General features: G+C 38.9%; 1 protein-coding gene and 1 long non-coding RNA gene across 3 annotated transcripts in view; one reads left to right on the top strand and one right to left on the bottom strand.

Moving 5' to 3' along the window:
* Window positions 1–475: 475 nt before the first annotated feature.
* On the bottom strand, window positions 476–8766 carry CCNG1 (cyclin G1). Of its 2 annotated transcripts, none has more exons than XM_070465743.1 (7): window positions 8542–8766; window positions 7048–7311; window positions 4906–5159; window positions 4265–4343; window positions 4086–4184; window positions 3668–3871; window positions 476–2713 (listed from the first exon to the last, which is right to left on the bottom strand). In XM_070465743.1, exons 2-6 carry the CDS (start codon window positions 7309–7311, stop codon window positions 3680–3682), a joined length of 888 nt encoding a protein of 295 aa, XP_070321844.1. In that variant the 5' UTR covers window positions 8542–8766; the 3' UTR covers window positions 476–2713; window positions 3668–3679. The 2 variants fall into 2 exon arrangements, with proteins under 2 accessions (XP_070321844.1, XP_070321843.1); XM_070465742.1 differs by having other exon boundaries at window positions 3677–3871.
* Window positions 8767–9031: 265 nt separating this feature from the next.
* Window positions 9032–16023, top strand: part of LOC139032456 (uncharacterized) — an 86707-nt gene continuing 79715 nt past the window's right edge. Inside the window, exon 1 of the long non-coding RNA XR_011485007.1 lies at window positions 9032–9068. This is a non-coding gene — a long non-coding RNA (uncharacterized lncRNA). The remainder of the gene's footprint in view (window positions 9069–16023) is intronic.

The following is a 16023-nucleotide window of genomic DNA, read 5'->3' as shown; positions in this document are numbered from 1 at the left end:
AGACTCATATCTTGGTGAATTGATTCTTTTATCACTTTAATATCCTTTATTCCTATTAACTTTGATACAATTTCACATAAGTCCATTTAATCTATTTTGGGAAGTAATATGCAGAGTGTTTAGGAACATAGCCTGAGTCACAATTGCCTGGACTTGAATCTCATATCCAAGTACAGTTATGTGACCTTGGGCTTATCTCATACTTGCTCTGTTGTTGTGGTTGATTTGTAAATGGGATAATCTCATTCAGTTTGGAGAATAACATGAAATGATTCACCTAAAATATCTGACAATAGTACCTGACAGTAAAAACTATCACTGCTAACCACAAACGTTAGATCAGAAATATCTAGTTTTTAAAAAGTATGCCACATTAATTGTAAATACATAGAAGGTTAAAGTGCCTGTTTTAAAAAATAGCACTTATGAAAGGAGGGATTATTCAATATATTTAACCTGAGTCAAATACAAAAGGAACCTTCTAAGTTTTTCTTTATTCAGTAATTCCTTACAGTATCTACTTTCTAGCTTGTTAGTTACATGAACAGTTCAAAATCATATATTAATAATTAACAAGCCGTCTGACCAGACTAATACAACACTTACTGGTTGCCTGTTATTACCAACCACCTGTTGGAATCCTGTTTAATTAGGTAAGAGGGTCACACAGAAATACAGATGGGCTGAATCTGAGGGTGATTTAGTATTAAGGACAGTCCTAACAGTGATGGGGTAGTCCAGGTGGCGATGGTGGTCAAGAACCCACCTGCCAATGCAGGAGACATAGATTATGACATGGATTCGATCCCTAGGTTGGGAAGATGCCCTGGAGGAAGGCATGGAAACCCACTCCAGTGTTCTTGCCTGAAGAATTTCATGGACAGAGGAGCCTGGCGGGTTATAGTTCATAGGGTCACAAAGAGTCAGACATGACTGAAGTGACTTAGCACGCTCATACAATGGAACCTAAATAATAAAAGTGACTAACAATGCATAAGCAAGTTTTTAATGCATATTAAGCATATTTAATTGTCATCATCTTGTGTTTATCTTTAAAAAACCACTAGAAAGCAAAGTGTCAATTAGGTAATAGCTATACTATCATAATTTTTTTTCCTTACCATGCATGTTCAATCTCTAAGTTATGTCTGATTCTTTGTGACCCTATGGACTGTAGTCCACCAGGCTCCTTTGTCCATGGGATTTCCCAGGCAAGAATACAATTTCCCAGGTTGCCATTTCCTTCTCTAGAGGATATTCCCAGACCAGGGATCAAACCTATGTCTCTTGCATTGGCAGAAGGATTCTTTACCAGTTAGCCACCAGGGAAGCCCACCGTGCATCTTACTTTAGTGCTAAATTTAAATAAAGTGAGTGGAGACAGCTTTTTATTGTGGTGCTGTTATCACGTTGCCAAAATAGTTAATTGCATTAGAAGAGAAACGAATAGAAAACCACCTGGCAAAGGAATGCATTTCAGTAACTTTATTGAAAGGTATATCCCTTAGTACCAAAACATAATGGGAGTTGGTTAGGTTACCTCTGGCAACTCAAAATTAACAGTGATGTATTCAAAATATTGGGATTTATCAGTATTTTGGGAAAACTGTAAAGTTATTCATAAAACATGGTTTACCAAAGTATAAGATACACTGTGGTTCTTTGGTTCATTTTCTAATGCCTCTATAACCATAAAATGATGTCAAAATTGGGTACAGCCATCTTGGATGGATTCAGGTTACACACTGCATTGAGTAACTCTCTGCAACACTTTAACCCTGTAGATCTCTGAACACTACACCTCGGCAACCTTATAATTATGAAGATGCCTACTTGCCTTTCTTAATACTTCCTTTTGGCACACAGTAGGGGCAATTAATGTAAGCATATTCTCTTCCTTTTAAGCAAAATTCTAAGTTAGAACCAAGTTTTATAAAAACAGTCCTCAGTAAAAACTGATGGAGTGTTAAATCAAAAAGTTTTCTGAGTGACACTAATTTGTTTTGAGTTACTAATACAGTAAAAACTAACTTTCTTGATGGGACTAGACTGAGGCAGTAAATTTTGTATAAAACTTTTAAAATCATGGATACAAACATCACCAGTTTTCTAGAAAAATATTAAAGATAACATGCCAAAATTAACAGGTTGGTAGTTTTGCTTTACATAAATGCCCTCAAATTTAAATGTGATTTCTATGTAGCAGTAAGGGCCACATCTCTGGGTTAATAATTACTTGCATCATAGGTGCCAAGAAACTAACTATTCTCACTGCCTAGAATAGTGACCCTTATTGTGCCTTAAAAAGTGCATTTGTGAAATGGTGTTTTTGATGTAAACCTCCTAATTTAAAGTTTAAATTTAAGTAGGTTACCTTTTTTAAACACCACCTAAGTACAATATATTGACCCAATACAGAAACTTGGATCAATGTTAGAAATGAAGATTCACAGTTTACCTTTCCAGGCTTGTCATTTGCATTTCACATTTATACTGTTACTTTGATTTGTATGTTTCACAGGTGAATTCAAATTTGAGTAATTCCACTATAGGGTAATGTTAATTAGGCAGTTTTCCCAAATCTGAGAACACCAATGCTAATCTAGTTGTGATGTTTTGAGGCTTCACAGCTTAAATCCGTTATAATATTATGGAATCCACAGCTCAGGATTGTGGAGAAAGGCTTCAGAAGTTTTTTGTTGCTGTAATCATCCTATTTAACAAACAAAAAATCAAGTTATCAGAAGTCTGCCAAACACAAATTTTGCTACCTGTTAAAATATCTAAGATTCATAATCATGTCTTATGTAGATGTATTCTATGTTCACACTTAGTTTTGAGTAGGAAGAAAGTTAACTCACCACCATGAGTTAAACTTAGATGGTAAGAAAGTCTATCATATATTCCTGAGGAGGTTTACATTTTTTATGCATGTAAATACTTGCCACTGTTCAACTCTTATAGCAATGATACACAGCTACAGTGCTGAGACACCCTGGCAGTTTCCAAAGACCCAGTGTAGAAATCACCTGTCCTAACTTATTTTTAAGTATAACACCCGAGTTCATACTGACTTTCCTAATAAGCTAATAGTCTCAAATTAGTTCAATGTATGGTTCAAAATTTTGGTCCTGTTCATTTACTCAGGCTTGTGTAACTTTAAATGAACTAAAGCTTGAGTCTACATATAGCAAAATGATGTGTAATTAGAAAAAAACAAAACACTGTTTTAGTGCTACTTTTAAAGTTCACATTATTAAGGAGGATGTGGTTTTGTAAGCTGATAATTTAATGAAACAGCTAACATATATATCAAAGTTTAGAAAATTCCTTACTCTTGGGATGTTGTATTGATACCTTGAATGTAGTGTGCTAAATCACTAGTTTGGGTCAAACTCTTTGTGACCCCATGGACTGTAGCCCACCAGACTATGTCCATGGGATTTTCCTGGCAAGAAGACTGGGGTGGATTGCCATTTCCTTCTCCACAAATGTAGTAAATGCCCTCAAATAATAGCTGACTAGATCAGTGAAGTCATTTTCCCCTTTCCTATTCCAACTCCATTTTGTTTATTTTGAAAATAATTCAGATTTATATTCTTGAATTGTAGAAGAAAATTATATAGCATTAGAAAATTTTCTATAATGTGGAGGATTAACTACGAACCAAATTTACCAATTAAGGGACCATTTCCGGAATTGTTGGAAGGTGGGTTATTCTGTAGTAACTATGCCTCAGTTGCCGTGCAGTACGCCCAGAAACAATCCATTTCAACTTCTGAACATTTGGTTTGGAACACTTGTTCGATGAATATTCAGCTAAACACTTGGATACAAGCTCTTGCCAGAAAGTCAAATCTCTGCCACTGATCTGTACGTAAATTAAAAAAAAATGTTAACAGTCCTATAGTTTTCATTATAGTAATAATTACAATCTTATTAACATGTCTTTCCTTGTCAAAAAAATTTAAGGGTAAGTTACTTAAATTTCAAGCAAACATATGACATCTCACTTTACTTTAGGAACAAGTGGTTTAGTTTTTTTTACAGCTGTGAATAGGATTTAGGCTATGACCGTGACATACCTTGGAATGTTTCTGAAGATGTTCTACTCCTTCTGTTAACTCTATATTCTTCTGTGCTTGGATCTCCAATGCGATGATAGACAATGCCAACACAGACGGCTAAAAGAGATGAATTTTAAAGTAAATATTGAATATGAAAATAGGTATATAAACAGATTTAATCTTTATAAAATATTTACCTTTGCTTTAGAAAATATGATCCTGCAGTAGCATGCCTTAAGTTGGGCTTCTAGTCTTTCAAAATTAAGGCTACTCCTCCTTTAAAGAGAAAATGAAATTTATGTAGGTAATTTTACATTGAGTCAAAAGAAATTTTTAGAAAAATAATGAAGTCAATTTTAAAGTGAAGTTTATGCACACTTATCATAGAAAAATGAATTATTTGAAGAAGTTTCCTTCCTTCAGAGACCTTAACTTCTTAAGGATACCATAGATGAATTTTAAATAATTTGGGCCATAAAAGAAAAATTTATTCTACAACTACCAAGGTTTCTTTTCATTTTAATAAATCTGTTTTTGAATTCAAAGTTTCTTTTTCCATAAATTCATGTTAGATGCTTACCTATTAGGTTCTGTAAGTTAACTAGTCTATAAATGGAAAATGTAATGTTAAAAAATTTACCATCTTAAAGAATTCAAAGACTCCAAGAAGCTACATTTGAGTGAATGTCTCCTCACTCCTGCTGGAGAGTGAGTGAAACTCAAAGGGCTTAGCTCTCATTTTACTTGATTGACATCCTCCCAGGGTACTGATTTCATATAACATTCAGACAATATTCTGGTTTCTACATCTCCTTTGTTGAAAACAAAGCTGACATACCTTTCATGTGGCACGCCCTCCTGAAGGAGTGAATGATAGAGCTGTAGAAACTGAAAGGCAGTGGTAGCTTTGACTTTCCAACACACCTTCTCCAGTACAATCTTCTCCATTCTCATCAGGTCTGAAACCGTGAACCTGTACTGGCTGATTCGGATCAAGTCAGTAGCCAATGGGACGTTCCTTTCCTCTTCTGTTGATTTTACAGCCAAATAGAAGCAGCTTAGTCCGACACACCCAAGGTGCTTGGGCTGTACCTAAAAAGATGATAAATCCATCTCTACCTTATTTCAATTAAAAAAAAAAGTATAATTTAGAACTCAGACCCATCACTTTGAAAAATGTATTTGTGAGGTGAATCTCTCAGTGGTGAAGGACTTAGCAAGATCCACTGATGCCTCAACTGTAGGCTGTTAACCATATGCACTCACGTGGAACCAATTTTTGAGTAAATGGAGTAAGCTTCAGTGTAATGTTTGGCTTTTGCATGTAACAATTAGTTCTTTTGGTTTTTTAAATCACTGAAGAATGATAAGCAGTAAGTTACTTGGGCAAAGACTTATATGAGGACTGAAATACCTTACAGCTTATACACAAAATTTCTTTTCAGAATGTTGTGTTTTTCCAGGCTGTTGTCTTTGTGGCAATACTTGTGAAATGTTTTTAAATACTGTGACACGTACTGTTTACTCTACCTGTAAAGCTCTAATCACTACCAGTCTTTTAAATTTATCCATCATTTTCTGAATGTCTACAATCAAAATTCTATCCAGTTTATTTAAAAAGTTGTTTTTGGCTATGCTGGGTCTTCCTTGCTGTGCGGGCTCTCTCTGGTTGTGGAGAATGGGGCCTATTCTTCACTGTGGTCTGTGGGCTTCTCATTGTGGTGGCGTCTCTTGTTGCAGTGCATGGGCTCCAGGGTGTGTGGGCTCCAGCAGTTGCGGCTTCTGGGGTCTAGACCACAGGCTCAGGAGCTCTGGCACATGAGCTTAGTTGCTTGGCCGCATGTGAGATCTTACCAGACCAGGGGTTGAACCCAAATCTCCTGCATTGGCAGGTGGATTTTTTTACCACTGAGCCACCAGGGAAGCCCTCTATCCACTTTAAGTTTCAGCTCAACTGAAGCTTTAAAAAGCTTTTTACCACTATTTGGGATCTCCTCTTCTTAGAACCCCTTCAGCAATATATTTATATCTCTTTTGAAGTATAATGTAATTCTTTTCTTATTATTCCTTGTACTAATGATAGTTATACGTGCAAACATTACTCCCACTAAGATTATAATATACTTAAGGAACAGATCCAAGTCATTCACCTGTGACACATTTAGAATTAAAGGTAGTGCCTACACATGGTGTCTAAAAGAGTTGTTTAATTAGACTGTTGAATAAGTTTCTTGAGCCCTTCAACAAACACTGAGTTCTTCCATATATGTTGTATTCTGTTAGGTACTTTGAATAAAACATGAGTTTCATTTTAAGTGTCACATTATCTCATTATCTACCAACAACCATGGACACAGAGAAGTCAGATGTATTTTTCCTGCTTATCCAATACAGGGTAACAGCTGTATATCCGCTCCGTCAGAAGATACTCTCTACTATATGCAAACTTAGGCTGGGAATGCCAAGGATAAGCATGACCTGGGTAAATGTAAGGCTAAACCAGTTGGAACTTTATTATATATGAACAAAAATCAAGAAATATACTCTACTGACCAGATGGTAGACAGCATCAACAAAAAGGAAAAAAAAAAATCTAATTTTTAACCCACAATCTAGCATTCTGCCTTTAACAGATTTCTTTAAAAACAACAGTAAATAAGTGAAAATACCCAAACTATCAAACAAGACTTTTAAAAACAACAGCCAACTCTCCTACTGGGAGGCTTTGCAATGATTTGATATTAGACTATTATTCAATGTCAGAAGTTAAGTCTAATAACTGAGGCATTATTCTTGATTAAAAGGAAGAGTATTCATCAATGCTATAGTACACAGAATTACCAAAACATTTTGGTTACTTGGTGAAAACACACACAAAAATGGTCAAGTTATGAATACCAGCCCAAAGCTGGCAATACCATCTCCAAAACACATGAAGCAAAATCACGAAATACTCAGGGTAATGTAGCTTTAAACGTACCTTCATTTTAGACAGGAATCTGTCCAGTAAATTCACAGCTAGAGAAAATGTCTCCGTGTCAAAGCCAAAGAACTGAGTTAGGCTAAGAAGATCTTTTACTTCAAAGTCCCTCAGTCTTGCAGTCATTCTAAGGCCATTATCATGTGCAGATTCAATTAGTCTCAAGCCGCAGACCTTTGGCTGACATCTCAACTCCTGTTCCAACAGGGCATTCAGCTGGTGTAGCAGTTTCTGAGAGTCAGTTGTTGTCAGTACCTCTATCATCTATATATAGAACAAAGCCCAGAAAGGAGTGAAAGAACAGCCCTTCCTGTCCTGCCAGGTGCCTTTATAACACAAGCCTCCCCTCTCTCAATGCTGTTAGTGAATCTCAGTCATTGCCAAGGGCCATCTGTTATTCTCCCCCTACCCAACCAGTTGGTTACATCCATCCTAAATTGTGACTTCCTAGAGGGCCTTAAAAAAAAAAATGCTAATCTTCATGCCCAAACTTTGAAATTAAATGGTAGTATATATTCTGCCGCTTAGTAACAATGTGAACTATTCAAGTTAGTCAATTTTTCTTAGTCCTCAGTTCCTAATTGTTAATAGGTTATTACCCATTTCATAGACTTATGTGAAATAAAGGTAAAGAATCTGCTTGCTATGCAGGAGAAAAGAGTACGATCCCTGGGTTGGGAAGATCCTGTGGAGAAGGGAATGGCTACCCACTCCAGTATTCTTGCCTGGAGAATTCTGTAACACCCGAGCCTGGCGGGCGACAGTCCACAGGGTCGCAGAGAACTGGACACGACTGAGTGACTAACACTTTCAGTTTCAGGAGCACAGGTATATAGCACATACAACAGGAGCCCAATAAACACCTGGACAATATTAATGAGCTTATTTATAGTCTGTAAAACGAGGCAATATCTGCCTCTTCAAATGGCTGTTAAGATTAAACAAGATGATTCAACTAGAGTTCAGCATAGTGCTTGGCACTCAGTGCTCAGCAACTGTTAACTTTCATTGATGTTACGAAAGGAAACTCAGGTATTAAGAGCACCGGCGGTGGGACAGGAAGCTAATCCATCCCGCAAGAGAAACCTGGGAGTTTCATAAATTTAGGGCAATAATGAACGCCTACTATGCCCCAGGCAAAGGATACAGGGACAGTCCCGCCCCCCAACCACCAAAAGGCAGGAAGCAGAGCATCTTCAGGGTTGAGCGACGGCAGAGGTGGACAGACGCGGAATCGCAATCTTAAAGGATCCAACTCTTTCGCCCCCGGGCTGGTGCCTGGGACCAAGCCAACTTGACAATAAGACGGCTCCGGAGGTCTGATCTGGCCCCGCCCCTCCAGGCTCGGACTAGCCTGAACTTGTTGCTCGGTCTAGAGTTAACCGAGGAAAAGGGCGCGAGACGAACCCTCCACTCCGGCCCCTTACCCTACCCCGCGCACCCAACCCTGCTCCGTACCTGCACCCTGCAGTCAACCCCGAAATCCTAGCTCACCTTGATCGCGACTGCAGCTCCTCAGCGGTAACCACCCTCCCCGGGCCTGCTCTCGCCTCACCCCACGATGTTAGATCCGAGAGGCCTACGAGGCGAGAGGACTCGCGGGCAAGAGGGGACAGGCCCGGGGAGGGGGAGCCGTCTTGGGTGGAGGTCTCTGCAGCGCCGCCGAGACGACCCTGCCCTTCTCCGGGTCGGTTCGGAGCCGAAGGGGCAGAGCCTGGCCTTCCGAGCAATATATTGGAGGGCGGGGCTTTCTCGCTGCGATGGGAGGGGGAAGTGGGAAGCATTTCCCCGCTAATTGGTGTAAGTCTTTTGATGGATGGCTCCTGCTGTCCAAAGAGGGCTGGTGCGTAGAGGGAAGATGTCCGGCCAATCAGCACACGTTTTTCATTATCCCCCGGAGTCAAATTCTCCGCCCCTTGAGGCCACGCCCCTGCCTCTAAGCGTCTCTCATTGGAGGATTTCCCCAAGTGTCTTCGATGAAGAGGGGGAGTTAAACGCTGCGTTCACTAACCCAGGCCCGGGTAAGGCCTCTGTTGGCAGAAGGATTGGCCAGAATATCGTTCCAGAATGTACTGGGAGTTTTCATTCTGTTCCGTTTAGTAGAGTGGTTCTGCTGTCTTTGTAAAAACACAGTGGCTAGTTCTAACAAAAAAGTGAAGCCCCTATTTTTCATTACAGATGGAGAGGTGGTGGGTTTACTGTGGTGTGGTTTAATAAGTTTCTAGAAGTTTCCTCATGTGCGCTTTGGAAATCACTGGTTCCTTGCCTTATTTTGCTTTTTGTAAAATGTAATCAAAGAGTGGAGTTGTGCTACGTAGGTTCTTGGCCTTCCTCCAATCTCCTGAATTTGAATTGTGAACAGATGAGAAAAGTTGGTAATTCTTTAGGGGCTTAAAACGAAAGGTATGTGGTTGACCCTTAAGCGGAATAAGGAGACCAGAATGACTGCAGCGATTAAAAGTCTGAGTCCACAGATCCCGTGTGTGAAGCGATATTATTCTTTTTATTTACTGGCCATGAACTTAATTTCTGCTTGTGAGCCTCTGCCGGGTAAGTGGGAAAATAATTAGCTTGAAGCGTTCCTGGACCCTTTCCCTCCTTTTTTCCCTGTTCTCACAAATGCGAAGGGTCTGCATTAAAAAGGGGTTGAGGATTGGAGAAGGAGGAGTTGGTTATCATTTCTCACGAACTGTATGTACTTTGATGTCTGTTCCCATGGCCTCTTCCTGTTAGTGGCTACCTGGGCTTTGAAAAAATGAGACTCTGAAAGGACATCTCTGTTGTTTGCCCTGCCAGATGCTTCCCCGAGGCATATGACAGGCAAATGACGCGGAACCAAGCCTTGAAACGGGGGCAGAGTTGAGAAAAGGGTAGGAAAAACCAGGGAGAAAAAGTTAATGCCTCAAAAATATTATCTCTAAAGCGTCACTGGGTCCGTTCGTCAAAGCTCCACTTTGTCAAAGCTCCGTTTGTCAAAGGTCCCTTTGTCAAAGCCCCGACCAATGAAGGGTCCTCGGTCCTCCTTGAAAATAAACTCGTAATAAGTATAAAAAGGCAATTTAAAACATTTTAAAAATTATTTTTACAGTAATGCGTGAGTTTACAAATGTACATATTTCTGCTTTAGTAACAAAGGAACAAATTAGGAACCAAATTAGGAACATAGGTATATACATATGCACTTTTCCACTATTTATTGAAGATGTATGCCCGTGGAGGATGGGATACACTAGTTCCTGTCCTTGTGGCACGTGTAGTTTTGTGGGTAATATAAACCGATTTGCTTTGAAGTCACAGATGACTAACTAGGTTTTAGACTTTTAGCAACTTTTTAATCACATTAAGTTTCCATTGTCGTTTCTTAAAAAAATAGGAACTAAATGCACTTTATTCATAGTGTTATCGGGAGGATTAAATAATACAAAGTACATAAAGAGGTAGGCATTATGCCCAGAGCACAGTAAGTACTTGATGAATAATATCCTTTATTGCTAACATTTCTTTTGAAATGTTGTACTTAAAGATGTATTTCTTTCTGTTTTATCTATTTTAGCCTTAGTCTTCTAGAATCAGAGTATTAGAATTGTTTGTTATTGTTGTTGTTTAGTCGCTGAGTCGTGTCTGACTCTTTGCAAACCCGTGAACTGTAGCCCACCAGGCTCCTCTATCCATGGGGTTCTCTTGGCAAGAATGCTGGAGTGGGTTGCCGTTACCTTGTCCAGTAGAATTGTTTACTTAACACTAGTAAAAGTGTCTAAAGTGCATGTGTTCATTTCTATGCCTTTTATACTTAAAATATATCACTGTTTATGTAATAAAAATGTTTCTCTTACATTATGATCTTATTATTACTTTTTATTAAAACCTGAAATTCCCTGTATGAAAAAAAACGTTTCAGTAGTACTGAAGAAGCATTGATTAAATAGAAATCAAATCAAATGAACATTTTTTACCTTTTCTCCTAATCTTTCACCTCCACCATCATTTATATTCCATAATATTAGAATACAGGCTGTCATTTAAATAACTTAAAAGTTCTAATTAGCAAAATGTGCAAATGTAAGACAGTTGTGTCCTACTGTAAAAGAAAACAAATGAGCCTTTTATTAACTGTGATTTTATTTTTAAAGACTGGTAGGTTGAGTGATGAGTCTGTCAGGAATCTTTCAAAGGACTGACTTCCAGGCTATTTTCTAGGCTCAGGGATATATTCAGCTGTCAATTTCATGCTTTCTTCTCCATCACCAGTTAAGTGCAGCAAGAACTGAAGCTCAGAATAATGGCCTTAAAGCTGGGCAAAAATCCAGTACATTAAGAGGAGGATTTAATCATATTCTCTACATTGCAGACTATTGAAGTGCCTTGAGCAGCAAAAAAAAAAATTATAACAAGCAGGTAAACACTGACGGTTTATCAAATGCTGCCCTAGCCGTGGGAACTTCCTCCTTGGTTCTGTTTCTGTCCTGGAGACTGGAGGAATCTTGGCACTGCTCCTTCTGTTGAGGCTCTCTGACAAATGTCCAGAACTTTGGAATGTGGGCTTGTCCAACAGTGATGAAGGCCAAAAATATGAGGATCAAAAAGATCACAGCTGAATTGTCTTCCCCTCTACTTCCTGATCCTTCCTGAAACTACTTATTACAGCCCCTCCACGTATCCAACTGTTCTCTGGTGCATCTGCTCTGTCTTAGACGAGAACTGGCTAGATCGTGGCTTCATGCGGTCTTCGTTGATCTCTGGGATAGTTTGGGGCTGAGAACTTGTGTACAGTTTGGGTGGTGATGGGAAGGCAGGGAAAACGATACACAGAAATCGGATTACTTTCATTTGTAAGATAGAGTGGAAACCTGCTATATAGTTCAGGAAGCTCAACTTGGGACCCTGTGGTGACCAAGAGGGATGGGATGAAGGGGGGAGTCAGAGAGAGGCCCAAAGGAGAGGGGATATATGTATACATACAGCTGATGCACTTTGTGTGTGCTCAGTCACATCTGACTCTTTACGACCCTGTGGACTGGAGCCCTCCAGGCTCCTCTGCCCATGGGATTCTCCAGGCAAGACTACTGGAGTGGGTTGCCATGCCCTCCTCCAAGGGATCCTTGCGACCTAGGAATTGAACCCGAGTCTCTTATATCTCCTGCATTGACAGGTGGATGCTTTACCACTAGTGCCAACTGGGAAGTGATTCACTTTGTAGTAGTGCAGAAACTCCCACAACATTGTAAAGTGATTATATGCCAATAAAAATAAAATACAGGATGCCCAGTTAAATTTATATATGTATAATATTATATAAAATTATATATAATTTATAGAATATATTATATAAATAAAATTGTATATCTATTATCCATTATATAAAATTATACAATATATAAAATATATATAATATATAAATATATAATATAATTATATATAAATATATAAATATATATAATATATAAATATATAATATATAATTATATATATAATATATTTTTATTTATATAAAATATATAATATATATAATTATATATAATATATAAACTATTATATATAATTATATATAAAATTATATATATTATTATATATAATTATATATAATAGTTTATATATGTAAAATAAAACAGACTGGTAATTTCAGTTATATCTTGCCCTTCAGAGATTCTAGCTACCTCAGATAAACTCACCCTTTCCAATTAATTGAGATATTCACTGGAAAAATAAACTTTGTCAAGTAACTACTGCTTAGTTATATAAAGGTACCCGGAGACATTGGATGGAGATCTCCCACATGCTTGCATTTAGTCTAATGTCCATAGACTCTGTTGAGTACAGGGCACAAAGCAAAGATCAGCCAATAATCAAGAGTTTATATTTGTTATGTATTTCCCATGTGCTAAACTTAAACACACATGACCTTATTTAGTCCTTTAGCAACTGTGATACTGAGAAATGAGAAATATCTTGTATATCTCCTAGTTGCTAAATATGCTTAACTATTTTACTGTTTACTAAATATACTTAATAGGGCTTCCCAGGTGGTGTAGTGGTGAAGAATCTCCCTGCATACAGGAGACCCAAGAGATGCAGGTTCAATCCCTGGGTCGGAAAGATCCCCACGAGTAGGAAATGGCAACCCACCCCAGTGTTTGGCAACCTGCTCTAGTATTCTTGCCAGGAAAATTCCACAGACAGAGGAGTCTGGCAGTCTATAGTCCATAATGTCGCAAAAAGTCACACTTGATTGAGCTACTGAATGTGTGTGTGCATGCGCGCGCACACACACAAATATACTTAACAAAAAACTTGAATTTTGATTTTACAGTATTAAAAAAAAGCTGTAAAATTGTAAACTGACTCCTTAACTTCAATACTTATTAACATTTTGCCCATGTTGTCCTTTTACTTTCTGTTTGTCCAGCATTCAACACATATTTATTGAGGACTTTCTAGATGGCAGACCATTGTGTTTTGTAGTCTCAGATTAAAAATGTTAATGAGTTTGGGCAGTAGGGTGTGTTGATTGTTGTTCTCTGTGAAGATAGTGGTTGGAAGGATCAGCTGGGTCATTCTCCAGGGGCGATTTGTTTCTTTTTTGAAGGTTTATCTCGGGGGTCTGCTGCTTTGGTAGGAGAAGGAGGGATTGGGGATGGAAAATAAGTTCCCTTCCTTATTCAGCTCTCTGTCTATGCTGCTAACCTTCCTTACAAAAGCATGTACACACACACGTACATACCCCTCTACAAAAAATTTTGACAAAGTTGAGATTTGGGAAATGAATACTTTCTTTTTTATTGGAGTATAATTGCTTTACAATGTTGCATTAGTCTCTGCTATACAAAGAACTGAAACAGCTTTATGTATAACATATATCCTCTTTCTCTTGGACCTCCCTCCCACCCCACCACCATCCCACTGCTCACAGAGCATGGAGCTGAGCACTGAGCTGAATTCCTTCTACTATATAGCAGGTTCCCACTAGCTATCTGTTTTACACGTGTGTGTGTGTGTGTGTGTGTGCGCACGCTCAGTCATGTCTGACTCTTAGTGACCCCATGGACTGTGGCCCACCAGGCTCCTCTGTCCATAAGATTTTCCAGGCAAGAATAGTGGAGTGGGTTGCCATTTCCTCCTCCAGGGAATCTTCCCAACCCAGGGATCAAACCTGAGTCTCCTGAGCCTCCTGTATTGGTAGATGAATTATTTACCTCTGAGCCGCCTTGGAAATCCCTGTTTTACACAGGATAGTGTACGTATGTTAATCCTACTTTCCCAGTTTCTCCCACCTCCCCTTCCCTCACTGCTTGTCCACATGTGTTTCTCTACATCTGTGTTTCTATTCCTGCCTTCCAAATGTTTATCTGTACCATTTCTTTAGATTCCACATTTATGTGTTAATATACAATATTTGTTTTTCTCTTTCTGACTCACTCCACTCTGTATGGCAGGCTCTAATTCCATCCACATCTCTGTAGATGACCCAGTTTTATTCTTTTTTATGGCTGAGTAATATTCCATTGTATGTATGTACTATTCCATGTGTATACCACATTTTCTTTATTCATTCATCTGTTGATGCACATTTAGATTGTGTCTGTTTCCTGGCTATTGAAAATAGTGCTGCAATGAACTTTGGGGTACACGTGTTTTTCTACATTGTGATTTTCTCAGGGTATATGCCCAGTAAAGGGGTTTCTAGTTCTATTTTTAGTTTTTTTAAGGACCCTCCATATTGGCTCCATAGATACATATCTCCATAGTGTCCATATCAATTTACATTCCCTCCAGTAGTTCAAGAGTGTTCCCTTTTCTCCACACCTCCAGAAGGTGTAGTTTGTAATTTGTAGTTTGTAGATTTTTTTGCTGATGGCCATTCTGACCAGAGTAAGGTGATACCTTACTATAGTTTTGATTTGCGTTTCTCTAATAATTCGAGAATCTTTTCATATGCCTTTTGGCCATCTGTATGTTTTCTTTGGAGAAAATTTCTAATCTAGCTTTGTTGTTCCTTTGCATTGTACTAGAATAAGGGACCTCAGGACACTGCAGACAAAAGCCACAGTATGTGCAAAGGCACAGGGAAGAGACTAAGTCTATAAATGAAATATGGATCACTCTGCTAGAGCATTGGGGGCATTTGGGGGTGTCTAGCAATGAGATGGGGAGTGAAGCAGTTGCCTATCCTAAAGGACCAGGTCGTCTTGTATACCATTATTGGGATTTTGGACTTTATAGGTTTCTAGGAGCCATCCATGGAATTTAAAGAGAATACCACATTGGATGTGTGCTTTAGAATGACTGTTTGGCATCAGTGTGAAACCTGGAAAGAGGGAGCCAAGAGTAGAGTTAGAAAGAACAATTAGGAGCCATGGCCTTAATCGAGCAAAAAATCTGAAGACTCAACGGAGGGAGTGAGAGTGGGGATGGAAAGGAGGTGGATTCAAGGGACCTTAGAAGGTCCAGCTGATGGATTGTGGCGATCGATTGGTTAGGGGGTCAGGATGAAGGAGTCAAGAATAACGTTCACATTTCTGGTTCAGGCAAGAGTTGAATGGAGAAGTCTATTTATGTGCTAAGATCAGAAAATACAGGAAAAGAGACAAAGTTTGTGGGGGAAGACGTTGAGGTAGCGATGCCTGAGGAAATTCCAGGTGGAGATGTCCAAAGGCATCCAGAGGAACATTGATGCCACAGATAACCTTGAGACTCATTAGAATATGGGGTGGGGGTGGTGGTGATTGACTCACGGAAGTAGAATAGTTAGGGACCATTGGAGATGGTAAAAGAAGCCTGAGGAGGGAGTCTAGGGAACAGGAGTCTGTGAAGGGATCTAGAAGGAAAGGATTTGTTTCAGGATTCAAGAGAAAGTGTTTCAAGAAGAGAGTGAACACCAGTGTCCAGTGCTATACTGAACAACCAAGAGAGGAAACGAAATCATTGAATGTGTAACCCACTCTTGCAAGGAACTCAAACAAGGATAGAGACCCTGGAGAG

This window comes from Odocoileus virginianus, chromosome 3, assembly GCF_023699985.2.
Source record: "Odocoileus virginianus isolate 20LAN1187 ecotype Illinois chromosome 3, Ovbor_1.2, whole genome shotgun sequence".
In the NCBI taxonomy this organism is placed as follows: Eukaryota; Metazoa; Chordata; class Mammalia; order Artiodactyla; family Cervidae; genus Odocoileus; species Odocoileus virginianus.
This window is presented reverse-complemented; position numbering and strand designations above follow the sequence as displayed.